General features: G+C 35.6%; 3 protein-coding genes across 3 annotated transcripts; 2 read left to right on the top strand and 1 right to left on the bottom strand.

Annotated features, from left to right (window-relative positions):
- The first annotated feature begins 12,183 nt into the window (after positions 1-12,183).
- On the top strand, positions 12,184-14,582 carry LOC137743655 (uncharacterized). The gene is made up of 2 exons (XM_068483587.1): positions 12,184-12,305; positions 13,431-14,582. Exons 1-2 carry the CDS (start codon positions 12,267-12,269, stop codon positions 14,352-14,354), a joined length of 963 nt encoding a protein of 320 aa, XP_068339688.1. The 5' UTR covers positions 12,184-12,266; the 3' UTR covers positions 14,355-14,582.
- Positions 14,583-15,280: 698 nt separating this feature from the next.
- On the top strand, positions 15,281-15,823 carry LOC137743104 (RING-H2 finger protein ATL52-like). The gene has a single exon (XM_068483012.1). It carries the CDS (start codon positions 15,281-15,283, stop codon positions 15,821-15,823), a length of 543 nt encoding a protein of 180 aa, XP_068339113.1.
- A 545-nt stretch (positions 15,824-16,368) lies between these two features.
- On the bottom strand, positions 16,369-18,832 carry LOC137742409 (large ribosomal subunit protein uL23-like). Its single transcript, XM_068482267.1, has 4 exons — positions 18,787-18,832; positions 18,634-18,701; positions 17,197-17,557; positions 16,369-16,694 (listed from the first exon to the last, which is right to left on the bottom strand). Exons 2-4 carry the CDS (start codon positions 18,647-18,649, stop codon positions 16,610-16,612), a joined length of 462 nt encoding a protein of 153 aa, XP_068338368.1. The 5' UTR covers positions 18,650-18,701; positions 18,787-18,832; the 3' UTR covers positions 16,369-16,609.
- Between the last annotated feature and the right edge of the window lie 235 nt (positions 18,833-19,067).

The following is a 19,067-nucleotide window of genomic DNA, read 5'->3' as shown; positions in this document are numbered from 1 at the left end:
TTCACACTCGAGTCATACATACTTGAAAATGAGAGAAAAGGACAAAGCCAACCCTAGTTTCCTTTTCTTTCCGTCATTCACCTACTCATGCACCAACATAGCCTCCCTCCCCACAACATTAACAAAGACAACACTTATCTTTATGATCAAAAGTGCTTTTCCTAACTATAGAAATTAAAAAGCAGCAAGCTGAGTTCTCTCTTCAAACTCTGGACAAGCTTTTTCTCTAAAAAGCTAGGCCAAAAAGCATGGATGGACAATCCTTTCTTGCATGCACTCCATGCAGTCAAACCAAACATCAAAACACCAACCGGTTTGTACAATTTGGTCAAACCCTAGCTGAAATTGTAAAAGCACTTTTTTCGGCAAACTCGACTGGCTTAATACTTAGAAATCTAACTAAGAGTATCCTATGAAGGCTTAGCTAAATATAATTTCATGATTAGGTATAGTTAATGATTGTTTAATTTAATCAACCTTTTAAAGAGACAATGGACAGGTTGATGATCACCCCACCATATAACCATATAATGGCAGACAATGGTCGAAGCCATGATGGCTCTATTTGGTATCAGGTGAAAAAAATTAAGATTCCACCAAAAAATTAATTAGCGATATAAAAAGTAGTCAACTTACTTATAAGTTTATATAAGATATTTTCTCTTATCAATGTGAGATTCATTCTCAACACACCCGTACATGTAGTGAACTTTTAAGCCTAATACATGGACAATACAATGGGGGTGACGTGGAGCACGTGTGGTTGTTTGGCTTCACACGTAGGATAACATGCCCTAATACCTTGAAGAAAGTTGAAGTTTCACCATAAAATCAATTGTCAATATGGAGAATAGCTCAACTTACTTATAAACCCATGCAAGGTCCCTAATCTCATCAATGGGGGATTCACTGTTAACACACCCCTCATGTGTGGCAAATTTTCAAGCCTAACACATGGACAACACAACGGGGTGACGTGGAGTGTGTGTGGCTATTCTACTTTACAAGTGGGACAACTTGCTTTGATATTATAAATAAAGTTGAGGTTCCAACATAAAAATAATTGGCAATATGAGAAGTAATCTAATTTACTTATAAGCTCATGCAAGGTCTCTCCTATTAATGAAGGATTTATTCTCAACATGTCTCACATGTGGTGAATTTTCAAGCCTAACACGTGGCCAACATAATAGGGTGGCGTGGATTGCGTGTAACTGTTTGGCTTCATATGTGAGACAAACTTTTCTGATACTATGAAGAAAGTTGAGGTTCCACCATAAATCAATTTACAATATGAAGCGTAGTCTAACTTACTTATAAACTCATACAAAATCTAAAAATCATCTATCCCATACTTAAATCATAATGCAGGTCCTTTTATATAATTGCCAAGCATTTTTTATAGTTACTTTTTGCATGATCCATCCCAGTTAATTACTAGTAATACTAACCAGTAACGTTGGCTAAATGGGTCCGTCAATATCTTGACAAAGCATCTTCTGTAAAGACTGCTCCATTGGGAGTAAACTCTTGACTGTTGCTGAAATAATAATATTTATAAAAAAACCCTTGATTCCTTATAATAAATCAGCAGAATTTTTCTGTTTTGTGTGTGTGTATTCAATTGGGAATTGAAGAGATTTTAATGGATTTATCTATGGATTTTTATGGAGTTTAATTGATTTGTAGAGATTCCATGTAAAAATTTGATTCAATTCTCTCGAAATCTCATGGGGAGATGGGAGATTTGTGGATGTTTAAAATACACTACAAAATCTCTCCAATTCCCTCTAATTCCTCAACCTTTTGAAATTCTTTAAAATCAAATTCTAATTGAATACACCTGGTGTAACGACCCAAAATTTCTAATTCAGAAGCCAAACACACAAGTAGGCCACAATAAAATAATGGTTAATTAAAATTCTAACTAACCACACTAAAAAAAAAAAATCATTTTGTTTAATTTATGGCTGCATGTAACATCCCGGTTAGGCTGCCTACGTACCCTAAACGAAGGGATCCAACCATTCATAGTTCACCTTACGCTTCTAGAACAACATACTAAAATTTCATTCTGGTCCAACGGTCCGATCTCCGCCAATCACGAAATCAAATGGCGGTCAACGTTTTATTTTAGAAACTTGCAAATCCAATTCGGGAAGATCCGTACGTCGGATTTTCGATCTGTAAGTTCCTAAGGTCCTCAAATATTACGTACGATAAGGTCTCAAAGTTTGGTGATGATCCAAAGGTCCGATCGTTGATTCACAAATTGATCAAGTAAGGTATCGTAGTCAATTTAGATTCAAACGATCAACCTACGTCATATGAATATCAAAACTAAAATCAAGGTATCTAATTTAGCCTAAAAATAGCATTGACGGCCACTCTGGGCACACGCCCCCATGGGTGGCGGTCGGTTGTCCCGACTCACTGGAAAATTTCAACTATTTCAAAAAATTCTCAAATTTTATAAAAATGAAGATCTCAAAGAGTAGAGCAAACTTTATACCTGTGGCCAAGTCCAATTTGGCCGGAAAAAGGCTCCAAATTGACTCGAACCCGCCGGAAACCTTTGTTTTGGGTAGTTGTCGATTCGTCACCAAAACGAACTTCGTCACCTCATCAAAGGCTTAGGCCTTGCTCCTGGGGTTGAGCGGAGTCTTTTGGTGGTGGTCATCAATGGTGAAGCTCGTCGGATCCACCGAAAAAAGATTAAAGCCATTGGAAAAGTAGTGGGCTTTGTGGCTTCAATTGGAGGAATAGGAAAGAAATTGGGATATATAACACTACAGAGATGTATGGCTCCTCAAGGGCTTTCCATGGACACCAAGATCACCCAAAACGGAGTTCGTATGGAGGAGATATGAGAGCGTCAAGTTGGTGGGTCGGGTGGAGGAACCGGGTTAGCTGATTTTCTCTTTCTCCTGTCCCTCCTTTTCACTCCTTTTCCTTTTTCTCTCCGTTCCCTCTTTCCTTGTTTTCTGATTGGGCAATGCTCTGTCTTTCCCAGCCAATGCCACACACGTGGCACCTCACAATTATCTGGAGAAATCTAAATTATGGTCAAATGACCATTTCGCCCCTTACTTCGCTAGTTCATATCTCATTTGTTATAACTCCGTTTCACAAACGGTTTGTGCCTACACGTTCGTGAGATCGAGCTCTATCCAACTATGCTAAGAAATATGATGAAGCATATAAGGACAAAATACGTCCTCATAAAATTACGTTTAGCCAAAAAGGGACATTTTTGTCATTTCACTTTCTGATAAAAATTTCCACTTAATCATATATTTTAAAATTTTTAGGGTATTACACCTGGAATGTTATAAACTTCGTTAAAATTCTAATTGAATACACCCAGATTTCTAAGGATTTTAATAAACTATCTTAAAATCTTGATTGAATACACATTGAATTTTAGAGAATCACTTAAAATTCGGATTGAATACCCCTAGATTCATTAAAAGAATTAAAATCCCTCAAAATCCCAATTGAATACACCCCGCTTAATTTAGTTATTTTAGTTTATATGTTCAACTATGATTCGTAAATAAGAAAGAAACGGCTATTTACAATGTTACAAATAAGGAGTCAAGCATTATTCAAAATAATATCAAGCATAAAAAGAAAGTCACTTAAAATAGCATGATATGGAATTACATGATTAATGTTACATAAACTACAATACTAATTATGTATCGAGGTGAGATGTATCATAGATACAACGGAATTTGTAAATGTGGCCTACTTAGGTTCATCCATTGGTACACAATGTTATAAACTCCTATGCTAAAATTAAAAGTCCATGTATGAAGCACAAAAAGTCAAGAGGTGGATAAGAACAATAAGATTCATATGAACATGAAGTTAATTACAATTCGGGAACATGGGTATTGGTTATTGACCATAGATACCTATTCTTCTTCCTTTCTTTATAAAGACAGGCCTTGGAAGGTAAAGATTAACGAGCAGCTAGCAGCCAAGCTAGCATTTCACATGAACACTGTAAATGAGAGAGATATTTAAACTAAGATAGAGTTCTAGAAGAGGCCGGCAAAGACCCAATAAACAATTTTGGTAGGCATTGGAGTGAAGCACAAGTTACAAAGACTGCCTTGGATTGTGTTTTGGTTTGTACACTAGAATGTTGAAATTTTCACATACAACAAGTTACAAGTGATGTATACGTTTTGTCACGTAAATTCATAAAATACATTTTCCACAAGATCTGAGCCAAACTGTTTGATAATAAGTCAATTTAAATCATATATTCAAATAAAAAAACGTGGTGTGCAATAGATAAAGACCATTTTCCTTTTGAGTTCGAACAAATATTCAATTTAAAGCATAGATTATCTTTTATACTCAAAATGACACAGTTTTGAGTTTTTGTACAATTGATTTCATTTCAACTAACGCATTGTAGCTTGTTTGAGATTTATATTATCTTACTATGAAACTACTCAAAATATTTTTTTGATCATTGTGCTCGAAACATATTTAGTTATTGGCTTCCTAAGAAATAGTTCGAGATTAAATCTTTCGACCTAGACCTTTTATCTTGTTAAGCTTAATCACAAACACTGAACCCTAAACAGGATTTTACTAGCAAATGAAATTTGAAGAAAATTCCATAAAATTGACTTGTAACCATTTCTTGGTCCCCTCAACGGGCTATCTAAATTCTAATGGCAATGCCGTTTGTAGACTGTTTCCTTCGTTCACAAGGGAGGACCGATTCGACCAGAACCACTCACTGAGTCACTGTTTACTATTGCAAGTCTTTCTGCTCAATTTCTTCACTAGCTATAACTCTTGGGCCACATGTGAGCTCCTCATCGGCCAGCTTCCATGCAGCGACGGACGCGCCGCAGGGTGAGTAAACCCAATTTTGTTTGTGCGACTTCCGAGCTCTGGTTATAGGTCTTTGGATTGTCATACACGTGTCGTGACGACGACGATCCACACATGACCCGTACCTAATTGCATGTGCAGCTGCAGTACACGACAATCCAATCGGCTTTGCCGCAACATCGCTTATGATAAGGACGGTCTTAATAATTAAATTTAATCATAAACACTTAATTGCATTTGTCTAATTACGAATAATTATATAATACGGTGGGTAATGTGCCAAGAAAATGGACAAAAGTTTACAGTATGATCGTCAGTATGATCGTCATGCTCCTATCAGCGATTCAATTGTTACTAATTTGTTATTAATTTATAACCTATACTAAGAGCATTGTTTTAAAAATATCCGTGTAGTGCCACTTAAGTTCCGTTTAGATGCTAGAGGGTTAGACACTTCTTCCGATTAATTTTTAGGCATTTGAAAATTAAGAAAGGATGTTCAGGCCTACTTGGAAGTACGTCTAGCCCGTTCAAACCCACCTAGGTACCTACTTAGGTCACGACTCTCACCTACACAAAAAATACCTAACTTTAATTTTGCGTGTTTTTTTTAATAAATTATAAGAGACTTGTTGAATATTTAAATAAACACACATTATAGTTCATTATGTATTTTAGATATAAGCAGACACTTTATACAATATATAATAAATTTATTTAAATCCACTTTGTCCGTCTAGGCCCCCACCTAGCCGTCTAGGCGCTAGACTCCAGCCCGCTGCTCAACTAACGCCTAATGTCTTTTAGAACCTTGATTAAGAGTAAATGATTAAGTTAGTTTGTGCAAAATCTACAATTTAATATATTTGAGCAATTTTCTAATTTAGTTACGGGTACATAAAACTTGTTAAAAAAAGAGACACGTTACTTTAAAAATTTGTACACTACATGATACACGATCGAATTAAAAGATTACTCAGCAAAAATTTGCAGAGAAATAGATCCTCACATGAGTGGCTACGACACCGTCTAATTATACAGATAAAGGGTGATAGTGATTTCTTTTTCCCCAAGAAACAAGAGTGATGAAAGTGTTTTCTTTTGTATATATTTTAATTTTTTTTCTCCCAAGAACATGATTTGGTCGACAGGTAAAGTCGTTACCAGTTAGGAGGTAAAAGTGGGAGGTGGTCTCAACTTTTTAGGACCATTCTTCTAAGTTAATCACTGCAATTACGATAATACCCCTAGAATGCGGCTGCATAGCATTGTCCATAGATCATTGCCCATAGCTTTGTATCATTCTCCATCAGCCATTGAACATGCATGCATGCTTCCAAATCATGCAGATTAAATTTATCTAACAGTAATAAGTAGGTATTATACCATCACCTTACTTAAAAGTGGTGAACAAAAATACTTCTGAATATTATAGCCTACATACAAGATTTTTTTATTTTATTTTGGTAAAACTACGTACAGGATTTGCTTCATTTCAAACTACCAAAATTATTCATGCAAAAGCAACACTCAATCTTGACCATCTGCAGTCCAATATTGGTAATTTGACAAAATTAAAGACGACACAAGTGTTCAAGTTCTAAGTATATCGAGTTTTTTTTTTGTGATAAAACGTATCTTTATATCTACTGTACAAACATCAAAGTACAAGTTGAAAACCACATCCGTATATTCAATAACGGTCTCCGTAGTCCGTTTTCTCTCAAACATTGACAAAACTTAGACCTTTAGTTGATTAACATCGCAAGATTTAGCCAGTCAAATTTAAAAACTCAGTTAGCCTATTCAAATACAACAGAGGTACAATCACTATAATGAACAAGTTATAATCAAGCTTAGTTTGCCTATTCACATAGAATAAAGGTACGATCGCCATAATGAACAAGTTATAATCAACCTCAGTTTGCCTATTCACATAGAATAAAGGTACAATAACCATAATGAACAAGTTATAGTCAAGTATGTAAACTCAATATAATATCTATTGTGCTTTATCTATGTTTGTTATTAAATGCGAATAACTAATAGATAAGTTTTGCGCTCGATTAGATAGATCCTAAGCTACAATGTTAGATCATTTTTACTCTTAACAACATAAATCTTAATAACAATATAAAATTAAAGGGTCAACTAGTGAAGGTGCCGAAACCACAAAGCGAAGATTAAAGAACAAAACAAATACATAATCACTCACTTACACACGTATAAGCAAACCAGATACATTGAATCAAAGAGATCAAATGTTTCTAATGCAGTAGCCTTTGTCCCAAACCAAAACATTTTTAAATTTAGAATTTTTGTCCTTTTTCAAGTTCAACGAGAACCGTCAACAATAAGCAAGAAATCAAGTAAACTATCCAACAATTAGAATAACATTGTGGGAATACCAAAACATTTCTCGCTGCCTGGTTGTGTGGTACATGCATACTTATTTTCTTAATCTCAACGGATTAAGGAATAATGCTATAATTAATATTATCACAAGGGTGAAGTTATTGTGTTTGATATAAAATTATGAAAGAGTGCCGAAACCGTTTGTCGGGATAAAGAAAGAAATACTGTGGTCTTTTCAATGGAATTCCTGGGGAAATCATCCATGTGCATTGTGCCTTTGTCTCTGTCGGAAAGAGGTTTATCAGGTTGGTTTTGTTCTTAACTTGAATATAAATCCTACAAATAATACAATATTATGCTATATATCTGGATCCACACCATGTCCAAATGGAAATCTAACTAATTAAGATTCTAATATTAACATGTAAAGTGTTTTATTACTTCAAACGACTGATAACCACTAATTGAAGTAAATTTCATATTAATTGGTGGGTACAAATACCTTTATATATAATATATTTAGGGGTGCGATGTTCACACACCCTATTTTACTTTTCACACACCTTTCTAATTTTCGGTCGTCGGGTCAGATAAATTGAAGAAAATCAATGGATATAAATTAACAAGGGATGTGTAAGAAGTAAAATGGGGTGTGTGGATAGCGCACCCCTACATTTACCTTAAAAACTTCAGGACCTTCAAAATCGAGAGTCTTATGCGGGTGCACCACCTGCACTCCCTCAAAGCCAACCCATGGGTACATTGTTAGAAAATATGAGTTTCATAGCATGTCACGTACCAATTGATGACTTAAATTCAACCGTTTATGTACGCACAGTTTTACAACTTCAAATGCTTACAACATTTAAAGAACAAAAAAGTCGCTCATATATGCATGAATAATTAATGCTAGTAAATCTTTCAGAGTTTAGTATGTTTAAATGAAAATGAATGATTAAGCCTAAGGAAAAATAATAGTGATTCTCTTCGACATATATATATATATATATATATATATATATTGAATCTCTTCATATTGGTAATGGTGAACCTAAAACTTAAGAGTACAGGGTTTAGGCACTAAAATCGTAGAAGTATGGTAGAAGTTACAATGTAGAACCCTAGAAATTGAATCAAGAAGCATACTAAGTCAACCGTTATGTTGTTTATTTCAGTTTCCTCGGGCAGTTCACATGGAAATCTAGTACAACCCTAGAACTTAAGATAATATATGGGTCCATCCTTCATAATATAATAACCATCAAAACGAAAAGCCAAATTTTAAATGAGTACATATATTTTATGATTCATCAATCATTCAAGGTGGAAAATTGATATTCAAGGTAAGTGAACAAATGTATCTCTACTGTCATTGTCCCGGTCACATGGGACTTAAACTATACTCTCCATTTTTTAATGTAAATGTATCGCTATATTAAAAAAAATTATACAATAATTTTGACAGATATTTGTATCATATCTCATTGATTCAATTCTTTTTTTTTTTTCCAGAGATATATGTATAAAGAGACCAACTTTCTTGTTGATGTCATTATTAAATATTTTTTGTTGACGTATATTTGATTTAGTTGATTTCGGTTGTACTAAGGCTTCGAACTTAACCCCTTTTTTTGTATTTTTTTTTTTTATAAACAAAAACACGATTGCCCGTGAATTTTAGACTATTTTTTGTAAATAAAATTTGGGTGATCCTATCCACACACCTATTTTTATCTCTGACACATCCCTTGTTAATTTATGTCTGTTGATCTTATTCAATTCATTGGACCCAACAACAGGAAATTGAAAAGGATGTGTGAGAGATACAAAGGGGTGTGCGGATAGAACCACCCTAAAATTTTCATATAATAGAATTAAAAAGAGGGTGGTTCTATCCATACACCTGTTTTTTACGTCTCATACATCCGTCTCAATTTTTGGTCGTCAGATTGAATGAATTGAAGAAGCTCAATGGACAAAAATTAACAAAGTTGTATGAAAAGTGAAAATAGGTGTGTGAAGAACCAAACAAATAGTTTGCGTACGTTACACTGCAAGATTGTGTCATGGTGGCATTTATATTGCACTAACAAAAGTACATAAAAATATATAAGGAAGACAAATTGCAATTCCAAACTACAAACTAATATTGGTTTCATATAATATTTTATTTTTCAAAATCTTAATTTTTCATGTTTCATGTATTATGGATACGAACACATTTTTAATCCTCAATCTTGACGGGATCCACTTAGACTGATAATCTCACCCTCTAATATCCACTTAGATAAACACGCATAATATCACCTACTAATCTTGAAGGTGATATTATGAAGAATTCACTTAATTAAACCTCATAATATCACCTACTAATCTTGAAGGATTCACTTAATTAAACTCATAATCCCATAAAGTTCGTACCAAATAAAATCATAGTTAAAATAAACACACATATCACCCTTTTTAGCTCATAAAATGGGAGCAATAATAACCTATATAGAATGATGTGATTTGGCAAAATAAAATAATTTATTTGAAGCATGTAAAAGTAGGATTAGCCGTTAAACTAGAGTCCCATAAGGCCATCTCCATCTAAAGGGCTAAACATAGTCCCTTTCAGAAATATAGCACTACAAGAAATTATTCTTTAATGAAGACCATATTCATATACTATCTCCATCCGAATGGGCTAAATATAGTCATCTTTAATTATTTATTAGTTCTAAGTTTATTCTTTAAGTTTATTGTTTAATTTAATTAAACTACTTCTTATACCATATTAAAATAAAGTTATTTAGACATGAGTTTTTAATGCCACGTGTCGTTGAATGAGTAAGTTTTCAAATTTCTTATCTTTATATATTCTCAATAATATTTTAATTATGATTTTTAAGGATTAAGAGGGTATGAGAAATGGTGTAGAAATGGGATGGGTATTCATAGGAAAAAGTTTGGAACTTTTTAAAAAAAAAGAAGAAAAAAAATAGTATACAAGTGGCTGTTGGAGATTCAAATATGATCGTTAGATTCTTTCAAAAGTGACTGTTGAATCTATAAACAGACTGCAGCTGCTGTTACTAGGCCCCAGCAAACGGGCTAGGTATCAGGCCAAGCTTGGCCAATCTGATGGCCTTTAGGCCGTGTTAGTTGGCTCCACTGACATGAGTTTTGTCCAAATAAGACCATATTTTTGCTTTTTAGCTCTCTTCGTTATAAATGACCTAAATTAAATAACTTTTAAATTAGGGATTAAATTTTCACATTAAAATTAGGGAATCCCTTTCTATTAATTAGGGTGGGGTAACTTTTTGTTGATTTCCTTTTTGGAATGTAGCCAAATAAATATTTCGATAAACTTTCTAAAGATGAAAATAATTTGAAAGCTGATCCTAATGAGAAACGACGCAAACATCTCACCGTTGATTGGCCAGGCAATCCTATCCTAAAATAAATTTCCTTTGAACAGAAAATTTTGGCTTATTTTTAGGAGCTCTATTTTGATCTTACTTTATTGCTGGAACTTAAAAGTCACCACTTTATTTTTTAAACTCAAAATTTGTTTCATTTTAACTTTTGGACTCTCTCTCATCTTTGAAACTATAGGTCGTCTCCGGAAGCATATGTGAGATCGAACACCCAATAAGCCTATGTTACATGTGTAGTAAATTTAATTATAAATCTTCATTATGCATTAACATTCAACAATCAGAGAATAGTAAGTTGAAGAGAAATTGAAGGGATGAAAAAAATAAAAAAATAGCTTGGAGCACCCAAATCAAACTCACATAAGAAATTAGCAAATCTAAGGACAATGTGGAGTGGATTTTGAGTTTTATAGAGACGACTTTCAAGTTTCAAGTGGTAAAATGAAATCAAAGTTGAGTTCCAGGTGGCAAAGTATAGCGAACTTTGATTTTGAAAGTATAAAGTGATGACTTTTGAGTTATAGTGAAATTAAAATTAAGTTCATGAGACATAACTAAAAATAAGTCAAAAAATAAATAAATCTTGCCATTATCAACCAATAATGGAGGTAGCATGTAACTTTTTACCACAGTAATGAAAATAAGTTAAGTTCTTACCAATAATGGAGGTAGCATGTAAATCTTGCCATTATCAACCAATAATGGAGGTAGCATGTAACTTTTTACCACAGTAATGAAAATAAGTTAAGTTCTTGTATAATGATATGGATTGAAATTCTGTCGGTGACTAATATAACATTAAATCTAACCAAATATATCGTTTAATAAGAAGAAGAAAAAAAAAAACCAATAATGGAGGCGCATTACTCTCATCGTGCTCCGCCGCTATACAAAAACACGTCTCATCAAGACATGGTGAGCCGCCGGAGGAAATATTTCATTTTAAAAAGGGGTATTTATGGGAAGTTACCATATACAAACAAAGTAAAACCGCGTAAAATCCTCCACTCAAAAAAACAGCAAAGCTTCTGTAATCATTTGAGAATTGAGTGGGAAGTTTTATTTCATTTTTTTATTTTTAGAAAAAAGAGGGAAATAAATTAAATGATTTTAAGTTTTGGATGGATTAACTTGATTTTTCTTTTTCGTTACAATTGAGAGTTTTGAACCTCGAATTTAGCCTATACGTACACCTATTTTTGCGACTAGGTAATCCAGGTAAATTTAACGTATTAAACAACAATTAAAAAAGAATACAAAAGGAGAAAACGAGAGTGAAAAATCATTAAAAAAAACGTTCAGAGTTTTCTTATAAAAAGTAGAATATAAATTTTGGGTAAGACACAGGTCTTGAAAGAGTGGGAAAAGTTTGAATGAAATTAATTTTAATTGGAACCTCTAAAAAAATTAATTTAATTAAATAATTTCTTTTTTTTATAATTTGGTCGGGGGCTTTTGTGGATCCTTGTGAAAAAGCCATCTCTCTCTATTGTCTTATTTGCCTCATTTTCCATCTATAAATGTGTCACATTCCCACCCTACCTTAACTCCTAATTCTCTGATTTTCCTCTGCCTTTCCTCCTCCCTTCTTCCACTTTTCTCACCAGAGAGGTTGAAACTCTTCCAATGGAGGAACCGGGTTCTCTGTGGACTACTTACCCTGAGGTGGGTCCCTCCTCATTCTTCTTCTGTGTGCCACTTTTTGTTGGGTTCTTTTTTCTGCTGCAGTTTCATCAAAGTTTGCTGCTTTTTCTGCTTCAATTGTGTGTTTTTATGGTGGCTTTTCTACTTCATGCTGTATTATTCTCACATGCAATTGCAAATGCTTCCCTTCATTGCCTCTTTCGATTCGTTTTTCGGTTTTTTTATGTGAATTTAATTGTTAGTGATGGATCTTCCATATCTGAGAGGAATTCAACCATTAAAGTCCGAATTTTTGGTCCCTATGAAACATTAATTTGTACTTGGCACGCAAGTCCTGCAGTCTCATTAGAAGTCATCGTTCTTGTGAATGCAAATTTTGTTTTCTTTGTTTTTCTCCACAACACGACGTTTCTATTAGGAAATATTCTAATCTTCATGCACGGAATTCAAACAAAAGGCGGCCGCGTTGTCTTGTCCAACTGACCTAACTTACGTCGGTATTCAAAAAATTCATATGTCAATTAATTGGCTTTAATTTTTTCTTTATAAAAACTATGGTAAATGTGTACCTCTTCTATTAATATATGTGATGAACAGAATATGCAGAATTTGAGAACCAATGTGTTTGTAGTATTGATGGACCCAGTTCTCTGATTTCGGTTACAGGGGTAGGTTTTAATGGAGTTTCTTTATATATTAACCCTTTTTTTTCACGCTCCCTTTTCTCTTTTCTTCAAAAAGATAAGCAGGATTTGTTGACCAGGACGTGGGATTTTCATGGGCCCTTTTTGGGATTTCACTGTCTTCCTAACCTTTGAAATAGTTGCTTTCCGTTTTCCACCATGATTTTGTTCCGAATCTTTTGATCCTCCCTTAGTTACCTGTTTGAGAATTGGTGGGTTTGGTGTTCATGTTTGAGTTTGAACCTGTAACCTTCGATGTTTGTTTTGGTTTGTTTGGTCTCGAAAATGTTTTGAGTGTGATAGTCGCACCTGTTATTAATTCACGTGTTATGATATGAGCTTATGTATTCTTTTGGATTCTACTATGTTTAGAATTGTTTTTTTTTTTTTTTTTTTCTAGGTTCAATTTTATTATTTTGATGGAATTGAAACTCATTTCTTGAATCCTGTTTTGAATTGACAGAGCGCTGATGAGTTGAAGGAGAAGCTTCTGTACACAACCCTTGAGCTAGAATCTGTAAAAACACGCGCAACGGATGAAATCCGAAAAAGCGAGGAGAATGTGGAGAAACTAGTCAATCTTCTAAACGTTGCATCCAAAGAGAGAGATGATGCCGTAGATCAGCTACGAAAGCTGGTAAACAAGATCATGCCTTCAGGTCCAATGGAACTCCCACTCAACATGTTTCCTCATGAAAGTACACTTTTGCTTCCCACCAAAGCAAACTCGAGCATAACTGAATCCAACAGCCTCTCTGAAACCTACAATCCCCAAAAATCGCATGTCTCTTCCTCTGTGGACTCCTTATTCGATGCAGTTTCTTCACCCGAGTTTTCGAACATAAACATGGCTGAATCTGGCTGCATTCCTTTTGTGAAGCACCAGCCTCGGGTGCAAGAATATAATGGTACTGTATCTGCTGGTGTAGTCTCTTCAGGGATGATCAAACCCGACCCGGCTTCTGAAGTGATTGACAACTTTGTGAAAGGAAAGATTTTGCCTGAACAGGGAAAGCTCTTGCAGACTGTGATGGAAGCCGGTCCACTGCTCGAGACTCTTCTTGTTGCTGGGCCAATGCCTCGTTGGCGAAACCCCCCGCCTTTGCAGCCCTTCAAAATCCCACCTGTTTCAATCAAAGGCTGTGAAGCTGCTGTAAGCTTCAACCAGAAACCAGTGGGAAATACTAGTTATGTTGTCCATAAGCCAATCAACTCGGCATCATATCCTGAGATGTCTCGCGGCTTTTCGCAGACATGTTCGGCTTCCATGTTGAACTTCAACAATGGTGGTGCTTCCATTTCACGCCTGGACAATGCAAGGATGTTGGCTTCGCTTTCCGGCATTGACCACCAATTTTCGATTGGCAAGCGGCAGAGGCTTCAATGATAGTACGGTGAACTTTTGCTTCTTAATTTTTAGTGTAAAAAATTGAAGTTTGAGAGCTTTGAAGGTGTAAAAATGGGATACTTTTGTTTTTGGGTTCAACTTTAAATGACATGGCCATTTAACTTCAGTTTTACCCTTTTTGGCTTCTCTTCGTGTACATCAAGTTGCTTCTGTTTGCCAGTTCATTTGCATAGGAAAAATAACAAGCAAAGACCATATTGGTCCAACACTACATGCACCAAATCAAAAACTAAAATTTCGGATCCCAACTTATGCAACAGTGTTTCATTTGTCCTTCGGCGGTATAATCACGTCAAGCTATATGTAGCATATAGTAATTACCATCTTTCTTCCTTGGGAGCCACTCGATTTAGATTGTTTGCATCTTTAAATTTAGATGTTTGCACTTATTCTGCCTAAGATTAGTGGAAGCTTGGGTATGGCCAAACACAGAGAATCTCATGCTTTTGTGAGAGTTGTTCTACAGATAATGTGATTCAGACGGTCTTACACAAGTTTTTCTTGTAATGCTTGTCACCAACTAATGGTGGAAACCAAATCCTCTTGCAATTTGGAGGAATGGGGTAGAAAATAAAACTATCCATCAACATGCGACGAGCGAAAGGTGTACAAACCTGTTATCTAGTTCTCGTGTGAAACTTCCCTCCAACTTTGATATTATCTACAGCAAAACAAACATTTAAGCAGCTCTTACAATTTTGAAATCCTTGAGATCCTCACGTCAACCTTCAAATATGTCCACATATGTTTGTTTTCATTGATTTAATCGTTTTAATATCATTAATTAAACAGTTTTTGTTTGCTAATCACCCCTATTTAATCAGCAACGCAGCCTAATACAAAGCCCTTTTGGAAAAACATTTTGGTAATTAGTCTCTAATTACACAACTTTAAGTTAGATTAGTATGTCTTCATGGATCGTAGCTTCTGTTGCTATTATTTCCACCTTCACCCTCCTCTTCACTTACTACAAGATACTCCAACGCCTCTGTAGACGACTTCAGAGCACGGGCTGGTCGAGAAACCCGAACCTAAGGCCTGTACTGAACGAGTTCAACCTAGACGATGCCAGGCTCGAGTCTCAGAGCAACGGACTGGACTTCTCGGTTGCTCGGTCTCTTCCCGTGACTCAGTTCAAGAAGAAAGATGAAGCTGAGGATGCCGAACAGAGCCCCGCCCAGAGCTACACAGACTGCGCAATCTGCTTGGGGGAGTTCGAAGACGGGGAATGGATAAAAGAACTACCGAAATGCTCCCATGGATTCCACATTGCTTGCATAGACACTTGGTTTGTGTCTCACTCAAACTGTCCCATATGCCGATCACAGGTCCATGATCTGATGCATGATTCTCCTCTTCCTACGCAAACTCCAGAAGAAACATTGAGCCGAGATGAAATCGAAGAAAGTGCGACGCATTTCGAAATGCTGCAATCCGCCACGATGTGAAGCTATGCTCATTGATTTTTTTTTTTTTTTTTTGGTCCAATTCAAGAGGATTAGAGAAACAATTACTTTCGTAGATGAACAAGACAAAGCTGTAGAACCGGGACCGGCGAAAGGGTTTAGGTTTATAGAAAAAAATACTACTTGGCATTTGACCTTCAACTGTTTCCGGCAAAAGATCGAAGCTGTAGAACCCAAACTGAAGCATTTGCTTGCCCCACACACACACACACACACACTCTATATATATATATATATTTTTTTTTTTTCAGCATTGTCGTACATGTTATGTTATCAAACTTCAAAGAGAACCACTCATTCAAACAAGAATCCACATTAATATCCGATTAATAACTTGAAGCTTGCTTTAATTGGAGCTTGCAAATGAAACTTGTGTTTGAAGCAACAACCCAGAAACCCTGTTCCCAGTACTTACCTAGTCTCCCTACAAACATGACGGTAATTGAACGATTGCAAGACTTTCAAATGCAGCCGGTAGCGATTCTCACCATGCAACACGGTCAGCCATACCGCCATTATATGAACACACTTACAATGAACGGTCGGATTCATAACACATTTAGTTATTAACCATTCCTTAATATGTAAAAACGTCGTCGCATATGAAAACATAAATAATGTTCCAAAATAGATTAACCTTTCACGCCTACAAGGTCCGAACTGCAGTTATAACCACAAAGGATAAAAGACTAGTAATCGGGTATCAAAACTAAACAGAGCCACCGCAAACTCACAGAACTCCCCTCTTTGCAAAGCTTTGCCATGAACTTAGATGATACCGATTTTGTTTGCCACATCCAAAGCATCGTAGTCAGGGGTTAGCCTAACATAAGCCTTTTTGGTACCATCGGGCCTGGATCAAAAAAATATTCAGATTATCAGATCATCCTATGAAGACGCACAGAAACAAGTATGGATCACAAGCCAGTAATCTTACTGAACTACGATGCCAAAATTATTACAAAATTGAAACTATATACCCATTGAAAAAAAAAATGCTCATTATTTTTCTCCGTTCACCACTAGTAACCTGTCATAATTGTACACATTTAAGGAAGTGTGTCCACACCAAGGTACTCAGATCAAATCATGAGCTACATATCTCATGCTTCATAAACCTTCGAAAAATAAAGCAATTTGGACAAAGTCACAGGGGACAGCTCATGCATCAAATATTAAAACTTGCAAAAAATGCATTAAACTAACATCTTGACCGAAGTAAAAGAGCACATACACAATTATTCTTGAAGGAGGTCCGTTTACATAATCAAGTCATCTTTGTAAAATTTTGAAAAAAAAACATCCGTTGTTCTTCTTTAGGCAGTATTCTAATGTCGAAATTGCAATTTACTAACCTGATCAGGGTATTCACTTTCTTGGTCTGAATGTCGTACATCTTCTTGACTGCATCCTTGATTTTCTTCTTGTCAGCACGTATGTCAACAATAAAGACCAAAGTGTTGTTATCTTCAATCTTCTTCATTGCAGACTCAGTGGTAAGAGGATATTTCAATATTTGATAATGATCAAGCTTGTTCCTCGGTGTAGCACTAATACGAGGGTACTTAGGGTTCCTCTCCTTTTTCAATGTCCTAGGGCGGTGAAATGTAACTGAGGTTCTGATCTTCTTAACTTTTTTAACAGCAGGGCCAGATTTCAAAGCCCTTGCAGCCTTCACGGCTTGTGACTTTGGGTCAGCCTTTTTTGAAACATTAGCTGCAAAAGATATGCACCGGTCAGAGAGAATCTATTTAAAATTTTATCCATATAAATTTTCTCGTAGCTCATTGGAGAGGGGAAAGTCGTAGGGGTACTTATGTGAAAGAACGTACTAAACGCCAGTGAGTATGGGGAATTAAGAGTGGAAAATGAATTTGCATCACCTACGGTTACTGATTAAACAAAAGCCAAGCAATTGCAGAGCTAATTACATCTTGTCAATATCTACTGGAAGGAGCGATGAAAATTTGCAAGTACAAGCTAACGTTAACAGGCATTGACCTATAATTCTGTTACCCCTTAACCTAGAATGCTAGCAGACGAGTCATAATTAAAACCCACACCTAAGATGTTCAAATCCAATTGACTATTAGCTTATAAATTTTATCTTCCAATTCCCTTGATACCCTTAGAGTCTGACTACACCGTGCACACGAAACTTAACAAAACTAGACTCCAAATTTTGCATTCAATTGGCTAAACATTCGAATTCTAACAGAGACCCATGGAACCAAGTGTAACAGGTTTCATTCCTATCTATAAAAAAAAAAAAAACTCCACAACTCATAAGCACTTAATCATTGATACATTCATGTGCAGTTAATGACTGCGATGTAAATAGGAAAGGAAAACATGTAGCGGTAAACTGAATATGATGGCGAAGATTTCTTTTGTTTAGCCGATTCCTCAAATTTCACAGCAGCCATTAATTTAGGAACGTATAAAGTTGTTCTTAGAACAATGAGAACTCACACAATGATTAAAGGTTAAAAAAAGAAATTAAGGGTTTGCACAAACATAGAACAATCTAACCCATTTGGTTTCTCAGAAAATGCGGCATACAATCTTAGTTTCCATACCAACAAGAACCCAATACATCCACCTCCGACGATAATTTGGTTAATTTGAATTCATTTTTCACTAACTAATACTAAGACTCATGCCAAGATAAATAAAATACATCGAGATTTTGATGCAATAACTAGACTTTCCACCATTTTCTCAGCAACCAAACAGCACCATAGGAAAAAAAATTGAAGCACGACAAGATAATGAGAATGAAGGGGCAGTACCTTTAGGTGGAGCCATTGATGCCGACGAAGAAGCTCTGGTTATATTCCCAAATCACCACCTGGAAACCCTAAAAGGACACACAGATACAGCACGTAAATTTCAATACTTTCTCAGTTATCAAAAGCGTGTGTCTGAAGAGAGCGGAGAGAGACCTGCCGGCGTGAAGCTGAACCAGTAGGGTTTACGGTGGAGGAGGAGGCAGGGGTTATATAGAGAGTACTCGAAATTACATAAATGTCCATGTATGTTATTTGATTTACCCGCATGAGCATGTGGGCTTTCTCGCGGGAATGTGGACCCGACTTGAAAACTCAGGCCGAAGTCCAATTGTAAGATTTGATGTAGCATTGTCTGAGAATCAGGGCCCGTTTACGGTTTCTCAAAAAAGCACTTTTGTTAGAAAAGCGTTGAAATTTTTTTTCAAAGTCAAGTG

Source organism: Pyrus communis, chromosome 8 (genome assembly GCF_963583255.1).
Source record: "Pyrus communis chromosome 8, drPyrComm1.1, whole genome shotgun sequence".
NCBI classification, from domain to species: Eukaryota; Viridiplantae; Streptophyta; class Magnoliopsida; order Rosales; family Rosaceae; genus Pyrus; species Pyrus communis.
The sequence above is the reverse complement of the archived record's forward strand: the minus strand, read 5'-3'. Positions and strand labels throughout refer to the sequence as shown.